Source organism: Chelonoidis abingdonii, chromosome 3, assembly GCF_003597395.2.
Source record: "Chelonoidis abingdonii isolate Lonesome George chromosome 3, CheloAbing_2.0, whole genome shotgun sequence".
In the NCBI taxonomy this organism is placed as follows: Eukaryota; Metazoa; Chordata; order Testudines; family Testudinidae; genus Chelonoidis; species Chelonoidis abingdonii.
Window position 1 is genome coordinate 148,500,242 of NC_133771.1, and position 20,005 is coordinate 148,520,246.

The 20,005-nt window shown below is 37.2% G+C and overlaps 1 protein-coding gene across 1 annotated transcript in view; it reads right to left on the reverse strand.

Annotated features, from left to right (window-relative positions):
* AHCTF1 (AT-hook containing transcription factor 1) overlaps positions 1-20,005 on the reverse strand; it is an 86,402-nt gene that overhangs the window by 39,780 nt on the left and 26,617 nt on the right. Inside the window, exons 4-11 of the mRNA XM_032801123.2 lie at positions 15,635-15,815; positions 14,457-14,664; positions 10,771-10,887; positions 9,162-9,246; positions 6,736-6,886; positions 3,353-3,485; positions 3,082-3,263; positions 2,405-2,466 (exon numbers count right to left, since the gene is read on the reverse strand). Coding sequence (XP_032657014.1) covers positions 2,405-2,466; positions 3,082-3,263; positions 3,353-3,485; positions 6,736-6,886; positions 9,162-9,246; positions 10,771-10,887; positions 14,457-14,664; positions 15,635-15,815 — 1,119 coding nt within the window. The remainder of the gene's footprint in view (positions 1-2,404; positions 2,467-3,081; positions 3,264-3,352; positions 3,486-6,735; positions 6,887-9,161; positions 9,247-10,770; positions 10,888-14,456; positions 14,665-15,634; positions 15,816-20,005) is intronic.

The window sequence follows — 20,005 nt, forward strand, 5'->3', positions numbered from 1 at the left end:
TAATTATTCAACTCTAATGTTTATTCAATTGACAAATATGAGTAGTTATTTACGGCAGAAATGTTACAAACACCCCCAAAATACTTCTCTAAACAGAAGCAGCAAAGAAATCTTACCTCACAAGTATACTTTACCAAGTTGGCATGTAAATTTAACAATTATATAGTCTTTGAGATGGCATACCAAAGCAACAAAGCACATACTTAATTAAATTTCTCAAAATAAGTCTCAGATTACTCAAAGACGACAGTGGCCATTAGACTATCGTGTCTAAATATTCGTCTAACTTCTCTATTAACACACACACACCACGCTGCTTCTTAAATGCTGACTCTAGCATCCCAGCAGAAATGAACGCTAAAATTACACACACAAACCAAAAGCTTGGTGAGATTCTCTCTGCTCTTATCTGTGGGAAAAAGAGAGATTTGAAAAAACAGCCAAAAGATGTGCAATCTTAGGGACTTTTTGGTCTACTTAGTTGAGCCGCATGGCTGTAATTTACCAGATTTGTCTTAAGTTACAAGAACAACTTTTGAGACGTGTAAAGGAATGCCAAAAGGGCCAAGAATGCATACTCTTGTGGCTTTTTTCTACACCAACAGGTGCTTCTCACACAGGGACAGCAACAAAGTCAGAAGTGCATCAGCTGTAGCTCTTTGAGTGGCTGAACCAGCACCCCAGAAATTACAGTAACTCCTCACTCAAAGTTGTCCCAGTTAACATTGTTTCATTGTTATGTTGCTGATCTATTAGAGAACACACTCGTTTAAAGTTGCGCAATGCTCCCTTATAACGTTGTTTGGCAGCTGCCTGCTTTGTCCACCGCTTCCAGAAAGAGCAGCCCATTGGAGCTAGCTGGTGGGGGCTTGGAACCATGGCGGACTGGCAGCCCCCCATCAGCTCCCCGCTCCCCTGTGCGGCAGCCGCCCAGCAGACTATCAATTACTGGCATTCAGCTGTCCCTCCCTCCACTGTCCTGTGCTGCTCCTGCCCTCTACCTTGGAGCTGCTTCCAGAAGCCTCCTGCTAACTGTGCAGAGGTGGGGGGGAAGAGGGACGCTAATGTCAGCTTTCCCCTCAACCCTCCCGCACCTTATCTCCACAGAGCAGGGGGGAACACCACAGGGCTCAGGATGGAGGGAACTTGCTGACAGCAGCTGCTGTCTCAACTTGCTAATTTAGTTAAAAAGGCAATGTACTTAGAGGGGGTCAGCATACTTAAAGGGGCAATGCCCGTCTCTCTCTCTCTCTCTCTCTCTCTCTCACACACACACACACACACACACACGCAGTGTGTGTCTCTGTCTCTCTCTGCAATGCTGTCTCCCCTCCCTCCATTAGTGCTGCCTTGTAGAGTGTGAGGCTATATTAACAACATGTTAATCCTTGAGGGCTCAGCTGAGTACTAGTTCACCATTTAGAAGTAACACGTTCCCTGAGATGCATCCCACCCTCTGAATATGACTATATTATAGAGTCTTTTGTCTGATGAAAAAAGTTTCCCTGGAAACTAACCCTCCCTATTTACACTAATACTTATGGGGAAATTGGATTCACTTAACATCGTTTCGCTTAAAGTAGCATTTTTCAGGAACATAAGTATAATGTTAAGTGAGGAGTTACTGCATTTCTGCTGAAGAAATGCCAGCTAATGAGGGAGCAAAGACTAGACAGTATCCAGCTCATTAACATTCTGAGGTAATATAAACATGTGTAGAAGAGATAAAGTCTTCAGCATAAAAGTGTTGTGCACAAAACTACACTCAATTTCTACTGCATACGGAAACACCTACTATATGTACGACTTCAGTTTATAGCTACTTAAGTACCAAAAATTTAGTTAGGTGGAATGTAACTGTTTCTCCCTTTTCCAATTCAGAAAATAATTTCCCTCCAAAAAATATAAGGTCCCGGTCCAGACTCACTCTCTCTCAGCAGCTGTAATCCATGAAGTGCTTGAAAGTTGTGCTTGGACATGTATGAATGAAATACACAAACAAAATCCTCTCCATCCTAAATTAGCCATCAAATTTTCAAATCTTTTCCCTGTCCTAAATCGTATAATGATGAAAATCCAGGCTTAAGGCAAACAGTTGCAACCTTATGTATGGAGAGACAAGGATGTTACCTCTCCATAATCTAGAATTCTAACCAAGTCACACACGGCTTTATCATTACCTCCTGAGAAATCTACATCAGACTCATCTACACATATTTAGGACCTGTTCCTGTTGAAGCCAATAGGAATTTTATGACTGACTTTAATGGGGCAAGATATAGCCCTTTCAGCACAAAATGCTCTCCCCCCTGCATTGGTAAATATAGGTCAGTTTAATACAAATGACAGAGGATGAACATTTTTAGATATCAGAAAGAAAGCAAGAAAGAAAAAAAAAAAGTACCTCCTTCTGAAACCCAGTGCAAGTCATGTGAATAACTCCAGAGTTCAACAAACAAGTAGCATCTAAGAAAACAAAGAACACTTGGCTAAAAATCTATATTTTTGAGAACAGTACAGCAATACAAAGTAAACAGCTTCTATTAAAAATGGGGTTAATATTGGGAGTGGATTAAAAAGCTAAATAAATACTTATTTGGCTCATTAGTTCACTTAAATTTATTTTGCAACATTCACACATCTGTGTGGAAATTTTACTTGGGCTGTACACTATACAGAACAACTCTAGCACAGTACACAAATTAAACCTATTTAATTTCTGTAACAATCATTTCTTCACAGGCTATATTACAAATGCATCAGATATCAAAATGTGGCAATCTGCGTCTAAAATACTTTCCAATATTAAAGAACTATTTTGAAAGTAACATTTAAGTGTTTCTAATTGTTTAAAGTCACACACAGGAAACTATATATATATATATATATATATATATATATATATACACACACACACACACACACACACACACATATATACACACACACACACACACACACACACACACACACACACACATATATACACACACACAAAGAAAAAAAAAATCAATAAATTATATAACCTCAATTCTCTTATTAAGTTTGCTCTCCTAAATTCAGCTAAGCTGAAATACATACCAAAAGTGTAGGTGCTTGGATTAAAAAACTGCTCAGGGGGCGGATATGAAGGAGGAACTCCACGACTTAAGCTTCGCTCATGTACCAGAATATCCAAGATGTGGTGTGAAGAAGTCATACTCACTACAGCATCCAGTGACCATAATGCAAAATAGGGGCAATTATGAAGAAATTCCCCTGGTCTTCAAAAAAGGAAATACACACAAGAAAGAAGTCAATTAATCATTTATAACCATTTTGAAAGCTACGTAAAATACACACAAAGTCTCACCTCAACGAATCTGGCATTTGAGCATGATACCAGCGATTTATGTCAAATATGCCCAAGTAAGTAGATGGTTTGCCCTGGCCATATGTATTCACTTGCCAGCTGAAGACTGATACACTCGTATCAGGAGATATTACTGTAAGAAAGATGGCATTTCTTTAAAATAAATCAGCAGATACTGCTACACAGTAACATTTAGTTCAAGCTTGTCATATTACTTGTTTAACACTATGGTTGGGGTAGAAAAAAACAAAACTCAATATTTTGGCAGAATGCCTTACTGTCTTAAAGATATGAAATGTTAACTCCTTCAGTAGCTATAACCCAGGTTCATTTTGTTCATGTATCAGATTTAATAAAATATCTATTGCTGGGACCAGGCTAATCTGAATTTCCCATATTTCCAATTCTTTTATCAAAATGTGTAGCTATGTGTTAAAATATAAGTTAACACCTTTACAAAATACCATCAATATGAAATTAAGAAGAATGTCAGATTAGTGGTTTGCATTATTCACTTATTGATCATTGTGTAATTGCCTCATTTACATGCTTCTAGAATAGCTTCTTTTCAACCAGATAAGATTCAAAATACAAAAAAGTGTCACAAGAATATCATGTAACATAACAGGAACAAATACCTTAATTTAAAAAACACATAATATGTTGCCTAATACTACAGTAGCTTCCAATAAGGGTTGGTTGTTTTTGGTTTTTGTTTTTTTGAGGCAGAAAGGGAGACTTCTCTAAATGGGAACAAAGGAGAAACTTAATGTCCTATGCTATTGGTGTATGGAATATGGGGAACAAAGTAACTATACAAATTTAATATATGAATATTTTTACCCTTATTAGGTTCTTCTAGGTACACCATTTCCAGTCTGGGGTCCCCATCCCATTTCCTACAAGTGTTCTTCTGTGAGCCTCTGTTCTATCTTCTGTTTTGTTAATTGCTCAAATTATCTTTGAAGTCATTGAGTCTTTAAGTTTAAAAAACAACTGAATCAGTTTATCACAACAGCTTTTGCTCTTTCAGCATGTGCTCTCTGATCAGCAGTAGCAGAAAGTCTTCACAGAAAATCTTAAGTGCAAAGAAGCTGTCTTCCTCTTCCCTCATCTCACTATTCATTACTGTTCTATTTTAGATCAACGGCTCAAATAACTACTTGCTTGCCTACACTTAGAACGCTGCAGCACTTCGGTGTAGACACTACTTACGCCGACAGGAGGGATTTTCCCGTCAGCATAGGTAACCCCCCTCCCCAAGAGGCAGTAGCTAGGTTAACAGAAGAATTCTTTCATCGACCTAGCACAGTCTATATGGGGACTCAGGACAGCTAAACTACACCGCTCAGGGGTGTGGATTTTTCACACTCCTGAGTGACTTATGCCAACCTAATTTTCTGGTGTAGATGAAACCTAAAGACAGGTCTACACTACAGCCGGGATCGACACTCTGAGATCGATCCACTGGCGGTCGATTTAGCGGGTCAAGCGAAGACCTGCCAAATCGACAGCAGATGGCTCTCCAGTCGACTCCTGTACCCTACCCCAGACAAGAAGAGAAAGGTAAGTCAACGGGAGAGTTTCTCTGGTCGACCCCTTGCAGTGCAGACCCCACAGTAACGTGACATAAGGTATGTTGACTCCAGCTGCATTATTCATGTAGCTAGAGTTGCATAGAGTAGGTTGACTTAGGCTGTGTCTACACTACCACAGTAAGTAAAACTATAATAAAAAGAGTTCACTATCTACCTGAAAGGGAAAAGAGAATTGCAAACTATAACTTGGACTGATATCATGTGGGAACTTTTTCAGAACGCAGTTTGTGCCTATCTGTCATAAGTGAGCCTCAGACTACCGTTTCAAAGTGAAATAAATACAAAGGGGTTGGGAGAGAGGCCATTTAAAGGAACACTTAATACTTTTGATATTATAAATAATTATAGGTGGAGTTGGCAGCACTTCATTAGTTAAAACTGCCTAATATTTTCAATTGTAAGACCCTGTTTTCAGCTGCTTATAACTGCCAAAATTTAACCATAAAAGCTGAAGCTTTTTATGCCAAGGGTCTGCCCTGGGCTGATTTGTTTGTTTGTTTTAAGGATTTAAACAACAAAAAATAGTTCTGCCATTTCAGAAAACAAGGTAAGGGAACAATTATGTTTCACCAATGTTAAATTTGTACAGATATTCCACTGAGAAAGTCTAGCGGCTCCATGCTTTAGAACAGAGAAGCATAGACTAGCCCCAGGTTAACAATGGGGGGAGAGGGGAAGAGTTGATTCTGTCTTTTACAAATCCTGGACCCCATCTTGCCATAAAGAAAAAATCATGTTAATATTTTAAATAAAATTGTGTTACATTTATCCCTCAAAAAGCTGTACACACTTAGATTTACCCTGGAGGGGTGGGGGTCGGGATTGGAAAGCATTCAAAGTCAAATACTTTCCCCCATGAGTATTAGTGTTTAAAGTTCATCTTATTTCCTAGAAAAAAAAAAAATCACCTACCTAAGGTGCTTTTTTTTAATCCAAAAAGAGCTATTTTCATTGTGTTTCCACAAACTGCAGAGCTTAAATAGAAGGGAGGGGGAAGAGGAGAACTCCTTTCTCCTCATACACTGAAGTTCTCCTTCACGGATGCCCGTTTTGGCTCATCAACACTGCAAGCAGCTGACCACTTTTGGGTTTCAGTATATAGTTAAACAGATAATCTGGAGTTTAACAGCTCAATCTAATTTGGATATTTAAAAACAAAAACTTGAAAGCAGCCCAGTTGTCTACAGAGAACGGATATGCACAATAGCCTACAGGAGATATTGGCGAGCAGTATGAACTCCATGTTTTGGGCAGCCTTTGTAGCTAATGCCTGCTGTATTTACTAATTATAGAAATGGCTGTATCATCTTTTCCTGCAACTACCGCATGTACACAAAAATTTCACATTCCTTTTTATGTCCTCCACACAAGAGTAGGACAGCATTAAAAAGGCCAAGCCAGAATACAGCTTTGGACAATCTGTATCCAAAGTAGTAGTATACTTTTAACTTACCTTTAAGTTAAAAAGAAGGCTGAACACCAAAAAGCCTACACCTCAGAGATTAGATTTTTTTTTCCAATTTAATCATGTACCTTACATATCAGGTTTCCCTCTTCCACTGTCATTTTCCATATTAATTGCAACTCAAACATCTCGCTTTTAGTCTTTAAATATGTTTATTCTATACAACTATTTAAGTAAACTTTTAGGGCTGTGGGTACAGAACTATTTCAGAATGATTCTCACATGCTAGGACAGATATTTTTAGAATCCAACTCCACTGTTTTCTTCAAAAGCATTATGTTACAGTTCAATCTGAAAATTTTTTGGACATAGCAACAAACCTTCATTCACGCCATCCTCTCTGTCAACATGGCTGCGAAATTTTTCTATAGTCTGACAACTGAGTAGTTTAGTATTGCTAGTCTGCCCTCTTAACGAAAAGACTCCACCTGTGAGGTCTAGACTGTACCTTTCTTCACAGTACTCCAACCCCTGAAAGACAAATAATTATTTGAAATGAATATGTATGATATTACACTTAAAAATATGAGAGAGACTGCATCTTTTATGAGTCAACCAGAAGAATCCCAAACAACATTTTTTAAAATATATTTTGGCATGTTACAGAAATTAAGTGCAATAAAATACTCAATAACCCTAGATCTGAGGAACTAATTTTGGTAATCAAAACTAAGTTTATACAAAAATACTAATAATGTCCATCATTTTCACTATTCAGGAGAATTTTCCTACTATTATGCAGTTTTACAAGGACTTGGCAGTAGCTATATGGCAAATAGTTAAGAAACAAGTTTTCCTTTTTTATTTCTTTAAAACCCCTACAATAAGCTTAAAAAGCTAAAATATACATTTCTATAATTATCCTAATCTACCCACATTCTAAAGTTTTGTTTTACTTAAGACAAAATACAAGTCCACACGTTCCTCCATATCACACACTCTCATCCAAAAAAGCTTTATGTAATGTGAAAAGAAAAACGAACATTTCACATGCACACACTAAGCAACTCTGGGAATTCATGTATAGTTATGCCAGTCAGACTTTATCAAAAGATACATCTGAAATCAAGCAGTGCTGGGGTACACAAAGTTTGTGTGTCAAAGCACTGGTACAGGGCAAATGAGGGTATTGAAAGCTATGAGGTGGGAATACTTATGAGGTGTAAAAATATGTATATGTTTGCCTAGAGGGGTGGGGGGCAGAGGAGACCACACACAGGGCAGAACAGAAAATAAGATCTTTTAGTCAGAGCCCTAGTACAACAGCATAAAGTGAAGCAGAAACACGGAAAATTGAAGCTGAAGGGAGAAAAAATAATTTTGAGGCGCTTCCCCATATCCTCCTATCAAAGCACTCATGGCAATGTAAAATAAAAAACACGAGTAAATTACAGTGAAAAGCCCTTTTAAAAAAATTCAAAACCTAAAGGTAAAACAGTGCACATTCTGTTAATCCAGAGCAGCGTATCAACTTTGCCTTCACTATGACTACATGTAAACTAAGATAAAGCAATGGCATTCACATTTAGAAAAAAAAGATTTAATCACTTTATAATATTTATACCTTGTCCTCATACTATCAATTTTTGCTTTTCAAAATTGAAAGACATCTTCTTTCAGTACCTAAACATTTATATAGTCAACACTCACATGAACTACGGTGAGAAAGGAGCTTTTCTTGCTGTAAGGGAAGCACATGACAGGAGGAAACTGAAAACACTGGGAAATTTAAGCCTCTGAAAGTAGCTATTTTTCAATCCAATAACTCAGTATAGCACTACAAAAATATGCAGATTTCATACTGCAAAAAGTTAATGTAAATTATATGCATCCACACTGCTTCCAAAATATTTGGAAAGAACAGTATCAAAACAGAAGTGGAGTGGGTAAAGAGGGATGAATTGCTATGTCAGATTACTGTCGTTTGCGTCAAACTTTCCAGAAGCAGTTTTTTCAAACAGCACAAGGTGATTGCTGTTAAGATTTATGTGGTATAAGTATGACAGATTCATTGACTTTAATAATTTATGAATACTGTATCTTGATCAGGTCATTGTGCTGCTTATCGTATACATATATTGTGTTAATTACTAACAGAGTTGTAAAGCAATAGAGGTGGGTCCTAATATTCACCCCTCCTGGCAAACACTTCAAGAGCGTAGAGACAATGCAGATATATTCACTCAGACAGCTGCTGAGCTGCCCAACCAGTTTAATGAGGTCCAAGAGACACTGAACAGAACAAAGAACTTTGGCTAGATTTAAAAAGGGAGTCTCTGAAGTCAGGGAGATTGAGGTACAGACTGTCACCCATACACCAGAGGCAAGAGGATCTGGGATTATATTGATCTTCCTAAGCCTTTAGAGAAGAAACAAACCATTTATAAATATGCTGTTTAAAAAACAAACAAAAACCCCCCTCTTCTCTTACGCTTTGATTTAAGAAAGCTGCCTGGGTTACAATATATACACTACTGGTCCCAGCTCCCAAAGGGAAGTAATCCAGGTACCAAGTCCAGTGGAAGGTAACCACAGTTGACACATGTGGTACTGCAGCCTAGTATTCCCATCTAAAAGTGGGAGAACTCAACCCACAAAGGTAAGGCATGAGACCCAAGACCTGAAATGAGTGCATTCAGAAAGACATGAGGAGGATATCCCTAGCCCCAACCATGACAGCGAATATTACTGTTTCCAATTTTTGATTAATACAGTGTGTTGTATTTCACAGACATACATACTTTACCTCATATGTGATTTGTCCTGATGCCAAGCGTTTTCTGTCACCAAAGGCTAACTGCAGCAGATGCAAACTCACAACATCTCCTTCACTAGAAAGAAATTACAAGTTTGAGTATAATTTCAGCACCTTTGCAATCCACCTGAAATGTCTGATAAACAAAGCAAAGCAGAACCATACTGTATTGTACATTTAAAAGGATTACGTTTCTGTTATAAACTGGAAAACAACTCGCTTTCCAATCAATTGTAATTTGTCATATTTGGACAATTGTAGCAGAAGAGGAAATAAATTTGAAGAGTTTTTCATTTGGCACTCGGTATTTGACTGACTGAATTCCGGAACTCTGCTTTTTAGCTTAACTCCAGGGACTTCAGATTAATGTTAACCATGCAATTTTCCAGAGCTCTAACATTTATCTATAAAAACACTACCGGCATCAGTTCTTTATAATGAAATGTTAATGCAGAAACCTTTACCCAAAGAGCCTTAAAATTTAAAAAAAAACTTACAATCTAAACTGCATGCTCCGATTGTATTATTTTGTCATGTTATGAAACTAATGAAGAACCAAAGTTTTGAGTTTGAGAAAGAATGATTAAAAAGATTGTTACTTCTGTTTTGCCTACTTTCTGAAAACTTGAATTAAAGTTTTTATATAAAAGCATTTCCCAGGCTTTTGGGAAACCACCAAAATACAACAACAGCTCTAAGACAGCCATTTGAACAAATGCAATAAAAAACTGCTCTAAAAGCCACAACTCAAATGGAGAGGGTATTACACAGGAAAAAAAAAAAGAACATATATAAAAACACATTATATATATAAACACACACACACATATACTGGTGCTCAGATATAAGACGGTGGGCACCTTATTAACGGCAAAGATAGAAATAAGGGGTCATGAAATACCTTTAATAACGAATGGTCTTCCAAGACATGGGATAGTAGCTTATCACTTGGGACATTTAAAACCAGACAAAACAAAACACTAGAAAATTGTTTTTGGAAAAAGGCATTTTGAGATGTTCATCACAGTAGTACTCAGTAGGTCCTGTCCCTCTGTACTTGCAGGAGTTCTATGAAAGCTACTGAAAAGTCAAGTATAAAGCTTTTTGTAAAATACAAAAAGTAAAGTCATTTGCATGGCTGTAACTTTCAGTGGCATTTCACCAGTGCTATAATAGTCTAAGTTCTATTTATGAGAGCAATTAAGATTCACAATCCCATTTTGTAGCAAGAAGGCAACAGATTAAGTTTACACTTAAAAGCCTCACTACTTCTCAGCTATTATAGAAGTGGCAGTTGTAGTTCCATTGTCAAGGTTAAACTGAGTGCACTTACATTTTCTAAGTGATCAAAAACAATTTTTTTAAAACAGATTCAAAAACAGATTCAAAAAGATTAAGATTGAAATGATTCATAGCTACAACGCTACATATTGGCCCTTCAAATGGAAACAAAAATGCAATACTAAGGGATCAATTCTCCAATTCGTAGCCCAGGTAAAGATTTACATTTGTAACGTTCAGAGTTGTGCATGTATACCCACTCAAAAGTCAGTTAGTTGGACAACAGATCATTTAGTTTTCTAAATTAGTTTTCACTCACCTTTCTTGTGTAGACTGAACTGCCCATAAGTAACAGCAATTGCGGGGATCATTTTCAGGTTCTTGAAAAGTAACAGCATAGACAGGTATCCTCCCTCCTTCTAGCTGACAGTGGTATCTAGAACAAAGTGTGGGGGGAAATTAATCGGGCAATTAGATGTCTGACATTTATCATTTCGAGTGTTCCAATCAGCACTTCAAAAACCACACCATTTTCTCATGCCAGAAATACTTACAATTATTTAAAAAAATTAATTTTAGAGAACATTTTTAATAATTTCAGAAGGATTTAACAAAGTTAGGCAATTGAGCAACATGACCGCAAATAAACTTCAATGTAAATAAGTACAACATAATGAACATTTGGACTACTCACACCTATTAATGTGTTCTATGTTTTTTCCTGGGTGACTGTAGTTAAATGAGCAGTCAGCATGAATAGCTGGGGGCACAAAATCTGCTCAACACACAAATGATGGCCAAAAGAGCAAACAAGTAGTTGGGTTACTTTTAGAATTTTTACCTGTTTATCTTTTGACCAGACCAGAAATTTTCCAAAAATGCCATGTAATTTGTTTAATCCAGCTATGTAAAATAAACTTCATCTTTCCTCAGACTAATTTGAATTGGAAGGACCTTCCAATGAGTCTTCTAATCCAGTGATTCTCAATCTTTCCAGACTACTGTACCCCTTTCAAGAGTCTGATTTCAGTCCCAGGCAGCAGGGTTTCAGCCCAAACCCTAACACCTGGGGCTGAAGCATGTAACTTAGCTTTGTGGGGCTCCTTGTGGTGTGGGGCTCAAGGCAATTTCCCTGCTTGCCACCCCATAATGCCGCCCTGCACTTGCAACCCCCGTAAACCTATCCCACAATCCCACGTTGAGAAACACTGACATAGCATATAGAGCAGTATAAACGAGTCATTATCTATATGAAATTTTAATTTGTATGGACTTCATTAGTGCTTTTTATGTAGCCTGTTGTAAAACTAGGCGAATATCTAGATGAGTTGACGTACTCCTGGAAGACTTCTGCATTCCCCCGGTTGAGAACCACTATTCTAATCTATTCCCTGCATTGTTGTAGGATCAATACATTTTCTCTCCTTTGACACTTCTAGTAGAAATGTCCAGATCTGAGCATCTCCAACAATGGAGCAGCTTGTTCTATTTAACTGAAGTTTTACCTAAAACCATCTCCATGCATCTGAAGAAGTGGGGTTTTTTTACCCACAAAAGTTTATGCCCAAATAAATCTGTTAGTCTTTAAGGTGCCACCGGACTCCTCGTTGTTTTTGTGGATAAAGACTAACACAGCTACTCCTCTGATACTCGGTACCTAAAATCAGTTGTTTCTTCCTTCTTTCCTTGATGATTAACAGAAGTGGTTTGAGATAAATTATAACATCTCCTTTGCACATCTGACAAGGTAGAACTCAAACTAATTCTCTGAACATTTTATTATAGGCCTGATTTTCAAAATTTCATCATTTTTGCCCATCTCCTCCAAATTGTCTTGTTTCAAAATATGGTACCTAAAACTTAGCACATTGGTTGTACTAGAAAGAAGGTTCTGGGGACTGGGGTAAGTAGAGTGAGTAGGTCAAAAAGACAAATGTATTTAAACCCCTTAGTCCAGAAATCATGTCTACTTGGCGCGGACATGATTTCAGCTGGAAACACTTACCAATATTGGTCATCTAGTCCAACCTCTTGCTCAAAGCAGGGCCAATCCCCAGACAGATTTTTGCCCCAGATCCCTAAATGGCCCCCTCAAGGATGAACTCGCAACGCTAGATTTAGCAGGCCAATTCTCAAACCACTGAGCCGTCCTCCCCCCAAATCCTACTTCTTGTTCAGCGAAACGCTAAGACAAACAAGTTTGTTTACATTTACATGAGATAATTGCTGCCCACTTCCTATTTACAATGTCACCTGAAAGCAAGGTATTTACGTGCCAGATATGCTAAACATTCACATGCCATTCATGCTTCAGCCACCATCTCAGAGGACATGCTTCCATGCTGACGACACTCATTAAAAATATTGCATTAGTTAAATTTGTGAATGAATTCCTTGGGGGGGAGAATTGTATGTCTCCTGCTCTGTTTTATCTGCATTTTGCCATATATTTAATGTAAATAGCAGTCTCAGATGATGACCCAGCATAGGCTGTTCATTTTAAGAACACTTTCACATTGGACAAAACGCAAAGGTACCAATATGAGATTTCTAAAGATAGCGACAGCACTCGACCCAAGGCTTAAGAATCTGAAGTGCTTTCCAAAATCTGAAATGGATGAGGTATAGAGCATTCTTTCAAAAAAAGGTCTTAAAAAAAGCAACACTCTGATGCAGAAACTACAGAACCCAAACCACCCAAAGAAGTCAACCTTCTGCTGGTGGTATCTGACTCAGATGATGAAAATGAACATGCGTCGCTCCGCATTGCTTTGGATGGTTATTAAGTAGAACCCATCATCAGCATAAACGCATGTCCTCTGGAATGGTGCTTGAAGCATGGAAGGGCACACTTCAGGTGATGTAAACAAGAAGTGGGCAGCACTGCAAATATAAACAAACTTGTTTGTCTGAATGATTGGTTGAACAAGAAGTAGGATTGAATAGACTTGTAGGCTCTAAAGTTTTACGTTGCTTTGTTTTTCAGCGCAGTTATTTTTTGTACATAATTCTACATTTGTAAGTTCAATTTTAATGATAAAGAGATTGCACTATAGTACTTGTATTAAGTGAACTGAAAAATACTACTACTTTTGTTTTTTACAGTACAAATATTTGTAATTAAAAATATAAATTGAGCACTTTACACTTTGTATTCTGTGTTGCAACTGATATCAATATATTTCAAAATGTAGAAAACATCTAAAAATTTTAAATAAATGGTATTCTATTATTGTTTAACAGTGCAATTAATTGCGATTAATTATTGTAAAATTGCTTGACAGCCCTAATTTCAATCTGTCCCACTGGTCTCATCTAAGATTTTAAGTAGTCACAGAGATATTTCTAACAGTTATGTAATTAATATACACTGCTACCTCGATATAACGCCACCCAATATAACATGAAGTTGGATATAATGCGGTAAAGCAGTGCTCTGGGGGACGGGGGACAGGGCTGCACACTCCAGTGGATCAAAGCAAGTTCAATATAACACGGTTTCACCTATAACGCAGTAAGATTTTTTGGCTCCCAAGGATAGCATTATATCGAGGCAGAAGTGTACTTTAAGTTTGTAAAGAAGTACACCTAGCTGTGACAAGGTCTTGGAAAAATCATTATAGTAAAATCAATGTCTCCTAAATTTCCACTATTCACTAAACACTACTGAAAGATTGAACTACTTTTCCTTAATTTTACACAAACCAGTTCTCTCATTCTAGTCATTAACCTACTTTAATGAAACATCTACAAGCCTTGTAACCAAGATTATTTATTTTGTAGATGAGGCAGTTAAAGGAACCAGTTAAAAGAAAAAAAAAAATCAGTTAAAACCACTAAAAAGATTAATCTAGAACTGGCTTCTAAAGGTTTCAATATTGTATTCAAGAATTTCAACACTCAGCATTCGATCAAAGTTACTTTTCTATTTAACCTAAACCAGTTAAAGGAAATAACTGAGTTCCCTGCCTCCAGATACTGACACACACATAAAGGCATACTTACTCCTTCTTCAAGGTTTTCATATTCCACAGTGAAAGATAGCCATCTGAGAATCCCACAACCAGCTGATTGCTCCTGCTTATGTAGCATAAGGTTGTTACAGCTGCTCCGGATGGACTTAGTAACTGGAAACAGAGATGTCGCCCCTCTCTGGTAACAGCTTCTCTTATTTGTGGGATTTCAACAGGGATCCCAGTGATCACTTCTAGGTCTACACACATACACAAGATCGTGCAACGTAAGTAATTACATTCTTCAGCTTTTTAAGGATAGATGTTAAGAGCTTAGCATTATACTATACATTACCTAATACCCTATTCCCTGTCAAATGTGCACTGTACGCAATGTTTTCAATTAGTATTTATAATTGAAGTTCATTTTAAGAATACAGGAATTATCAAATTGGATTAGACCAGTAGTCCATCTAGACCAGTATTCTGTCCCAGATACTTTGAAATACAAAAATCCGCATAACAGACAATTATGAAATAGACTGGCTCATAGGGTAAGTTTATTTCTAGACCCTGTCAGTCAGTGGTTTACCTATGCCCTCAAGCATGAAGTTTATTTATATCCTTTATGCCCATATTCAAAAGCGACCCCCACTATGAAGCCACTAAGATATCTTCATAAAAATGGAACATTGGATGCAAACGAGAGATTCTATACATCCAAATGCAGGTTTGCTTATTTTTTAAATTAGGGTTTTTTAACATATTCCTCTCCTTTTCTTCACGTGCCATCCAAAGTCATTTTCATTTAAACCAAGTGTTTTAAAAAATGGTTACCTAAACTACATACAAGATCATATTTAGGCATTTAAGACTCCTTCCTCCATTGAAGTCAAAGGCAAACTTCCACCAACTTCAGTGGTGTAGGATGAAGTTAAGCATAAGGATTTAAGAACCTAATTTTAGACTTTTTTTTAAAAAAAAAGTTTTGGCCTTAAGAACTAGGAGATTAGAACATCTTTCAAAGAAAGAATTAGCACATCAGCTAAGAATTCCTAGTGTTAAGTAGTCTTCATTATCAGCAGTCTTAAACCAAACAGATCTTAAAGACACAAGATGCTTATGTTTTATCAGATAGGAAAACCGAGTGCACATTTCTCATTTAGGAAACTTGAGTTTTCTTACTTCTCAACCAGAAAATCTGTTTAAAATTTAAAAACGCTAATTTACCTGATGCCTCTATTTCATTTTGACTACATGACAAATCATCCAAACAAAGGTCAATCAGCAGGATATGACCAACGTCTGTAACCACAGCTGCCACACCAAAAAGCCATCTCAGACTCTGGTGCAAATGCTGAGTGCTGACACGGGCTCCACCATGATTAATTATGGGTTCAATAGCAGTTACCTACAAGAAAACTGCATGTTAATTTTTAAGCAATTTGACAAACTATAAATAAAGTTTTGCAATGTAGTACAGGGCAGAAGTTGGCATATTAGAAATACAATTCTGTAGTTACATTCTTATTTATAAGATTCAAAAGCAAAGTATTTTCTCAGATTATTAAAAAAAATTTACAGCCCTGAGCAGGAGAAAGAAGGAAGGGAGTTCATTATATCCTCATTTTTTTTTTTAGAGGAATGTCCTAAGATATTGAACTACAATTCTTTCCATTAAATAAAATACTCTTTAAACGGTGCTCTCTAATATTGCAGCTCACCAGTTTCAGTTACCTGTTTGAAAACAATATTTTAAGGCAAATTTCCATTCTAAAAAAAAAAAAGGGCTTTATATTAAAAACTCAAATTGCAAGCTGATTCTTCCTCCACTCATATGATGAAAAACATTACCAATGTGAAGGATAGTGCCTTTCCTGTGATATATAAATTGTACTTGCTATGTAAATCTCATAAAGTTTTAGGTGCTCTGTAAACAATGCTATGTAGTGACTAACTTACCTAGAAAGGGGCCATTTTCACGGCAATTAAACATTCCTATCAACAATTGAAGGCAATTATCAGGATAAGACTTTGCAGACCATATTTTATTTATATATATACACACATATATATATATACACACACACACACACTTTTTTATATATAAATTTTATATATCAATATAAATAAAGGTTGCATTTGATTAGACTAACCAAAAAAAAATTCAGAGGAAGTCAGAAATAAAGTCTTTTTAAATGTACATTCCAATGTACTTTTGGGAATACTGACTGAGGAAATCAAGCCTAAAACAATATTGTGAGAGATTACCATCTGTCTTATATGCAAAGCTAACCTTGGCTGAACAGAAAGAAATGAAATGAATTACTGGGTAATGAAAGCATTTTCTCTAGTTAACTTAAGATTAAAAATGTGACTCTGGATGCACTAAAGTACATCCCAGGAAAATACTCAACACTACAGTACAAGTTTTTATGTGTGCAGTCTTCTGCACTAAAACTGTACCCCAGAGTAGCAACATATGCTATCCTTTGATTCTCTTATGAATTAGAAGCTGAGCACAGCACACAACAGAAATAATGGAATGTTTTGTGTCATAGGGGGATGGTTATATACAGCGCCCTACCAAATTCAGGGGCAGGGGGTTCTACCATGCGCCAGGCTAGTCCTGGCCCGGGCTGGGGAGGGACAATCCCCCACAATAGTCTTGTGACACTCCCCCCACCCCATGACCCAGTTTTGGGTCAGGACCCCCAGAGTTACAACACCCTGAAATTTCACATGTAAACATCTGAAAACATGAAATTGACTATTTTAAAAATCCCATGACTGAAATTGACCAAAATGGACCCTGAATTTGGTAGGGCCCTAGTTATATAAGAAGAACAGGCCAAAAAGTCTCTTGCCTCACATGTCAGCCAGAGAGGGGAAAAAAATAGATCTGGAACCTACAGGGTACATATGCACTGGAGCTGGAGGAGTAATTTCTAGCTCGGGTAGACATACATGCACTAGCTTTGGCAGTGCACTAAAATCAGCAGCATGTGTGGCAGTATAGGCTAGCCGCCCTCAGCACTTACACAGGGTCACAGATGGATCATAATTGAGACAGATAGGCTGTCCCACCATGGCAGCAACCCCGCTATTTTTTAGCATGTTAGCTCAATCAAAGCTAGTATACAAAATTACACCTCCAGCTCCACTGCAGACATACCCTCAGTCAAGGTTTATTCTGGTTACACAGCCAAGGAATCCAGCGTTCATGTCAGGCACAGCAATTCCTATCTTAGCAGTATCTACAGCAATTTCAATTGCCATCTTTGGCTCCAGATTTCTATAACTCAAGCTTCCTGTTTCCCACTAGTCAAAGGATTATCAACAAATTTTTAAAATGGATTAAAAACCTTGCTGAATTAGTCCTGGTGGCAGCAATAAGAGGAGAAGGACTGCAGTAGGATGCCTGCTGAACTCCCTTTCTACAAATCCTACTTCTCGTTTCTTTTTTTTAAATGTAGCTTTTTTCTTTAGCATCTGGCTGCAAATAAAAGTTGTTTGTTGCTTTAACATATAATCTTCCTAGCACTTCCCTGATTTCGACTTTACTTTTCCAGGTTGGAGCCTCTGAAACAGCGCATTTTTTCCCCACTGTGCTACAGCCTGGATTTTTGTGTGTTTTCCTATGCCATTGCCAACTCATATTCCAGAAATGAGCAGACAAAAGGAACTTTCCTCGGCTCACTGAATCTGAACGTTATTCTGTTGCTACCATGCAAATCAGAAAAGTATATGAAAATATTCTTTGATACTTTCTCAAAGCAACCATTTAAAAGTGCTAAACCTGTGTATCATTGATGTGGTCTATTTTTAGATTCCATTAAAAACACTTTTGAAGCAGAATATTTGTAGTCACACCTTTGTTTGTTTATTTTGCTAATTTGTTTTTAATTCACTCCTTGGGAATGATTACACTTTTTAATATGAAAACACTCTTATGTTAAAGCTAAGTTAGGTGTTAACAGTTTGACACCTTGGTCCAGAGATCCCAAATTAGTGTAACTGGCATAATTTAACTGACTTCTAAAAGAGGTATGACAATTATCATCAGCTGAGAATCTGGCCCATAATTTCAAGAGTTCATTAATGCCTTAAAAAAAAAAAAGGGGGGGAGGAGAGATGGACAGAAGAAATGAATTACAGAAAAAGAAAGCTAAAATTTGTTCCAAGTTTTATTTAAAAAATAGCAAGTATTAAATCGTTAACTGTGTTGAACATAAAACTTATCCACACATGGCTACAAAGCCAAGAGAACAGCTTAAATATTTTAGTAATGAAGTTTACAGCAAATTAGTGAAAGACTGAACACACTAAATAATTAGTTCTTTGTCTACACTGAATTTTATTTGCTTCTCTACGTTCCTAGTGACAGCTCAGGGCATTCCAATCCAATTCAGTGACTGCTTCTAATTCCTGATTAAACTAACCTGAGTCTAAAGGCAAAATTGGTAGAAAGCAAAATGAAAGCCACCGGTCAAACATGTTTGTAAAAATGTCTATTCAAATCTTCCTTGGGCATATATGAAATGTATCCCACATAATGCAAGTCTATATAAAAACACAAGGCTATCAATAGTTAAAAAAAAAAAAAAAAAAAATTTAGATAATCCCTTGCCTTCTCTCTAAAGTTTCCAAGCCTTTACCACCCAACAGCCAGCCTCTCCCATAAATACCTTCGTGCTTTCTCCACACAAATTTTAATGCATGGGAAAAACTCTAACATAATCCACATTCAGTACTTAATTCTCTTTAAAAATTCCCCCTGAAGACTCACCTCTGCCATGATACCTACAAAACTCTACTTGCTGATCACGGCTAGGAAAAGTGATGACCTGTGACCATCCCTCTTACCATGCCTTCCTTTCCCTACTTACTTTGTCTTATTAACTTCTCATTGCTTACCCAACCTGAATCTCAATTAATCTTGTTTGAAAAGCCCAATAAAACATGTAAAAAAAACTATGCCAATTCTTCACCTCATTAGTTTGCTTATATGTTATGTACCATCCTCTATCCTTCATTGTTTGTCTTGTAGACTAAGTCCTTCAGGGCAGAGAAGAAAGTCTTGTGTTAGTCCAGCACCTAGCACAATGGGACCCTAATTCCCAATGGGACCTTTGAGTGCTATTATAAATATAAATGCTTACTACTACAGATGACACTTAAGAGTTTAAATCCCCCCCCGGCCAAAAAAGACTCAAACTGCTCGGAAAAGGGAGGCAGTGAAAGAAGTCGTTGTGAAGGCAACTCCAACTGTTGCAGACGCTAAGGTGATTAAAATGCAAAGAATCCTTCGTGCTCCTAGCAATCAGATTTGGACATTCTCTACATTCAGAAAATTTGCATAGTTATTAACTACACTGATTTAATAACAGTTTGCAAGGGTGAAAAAAATTGATGGTAGCTACACCAGTGAAAGCTTTCTGAATATAGACAAAACCATAGTGAGAGAGGTACCCATGAATCAGACGTGCCAGTGCAAGGGAGAAGGAACTGTCACTTAAATGCCTAGAAAGATCTCTATACTTTCCACAACAACTAAACAGGTTTATAACTAAAGTTAATTAACAGGTTCTTTGCCTGCAC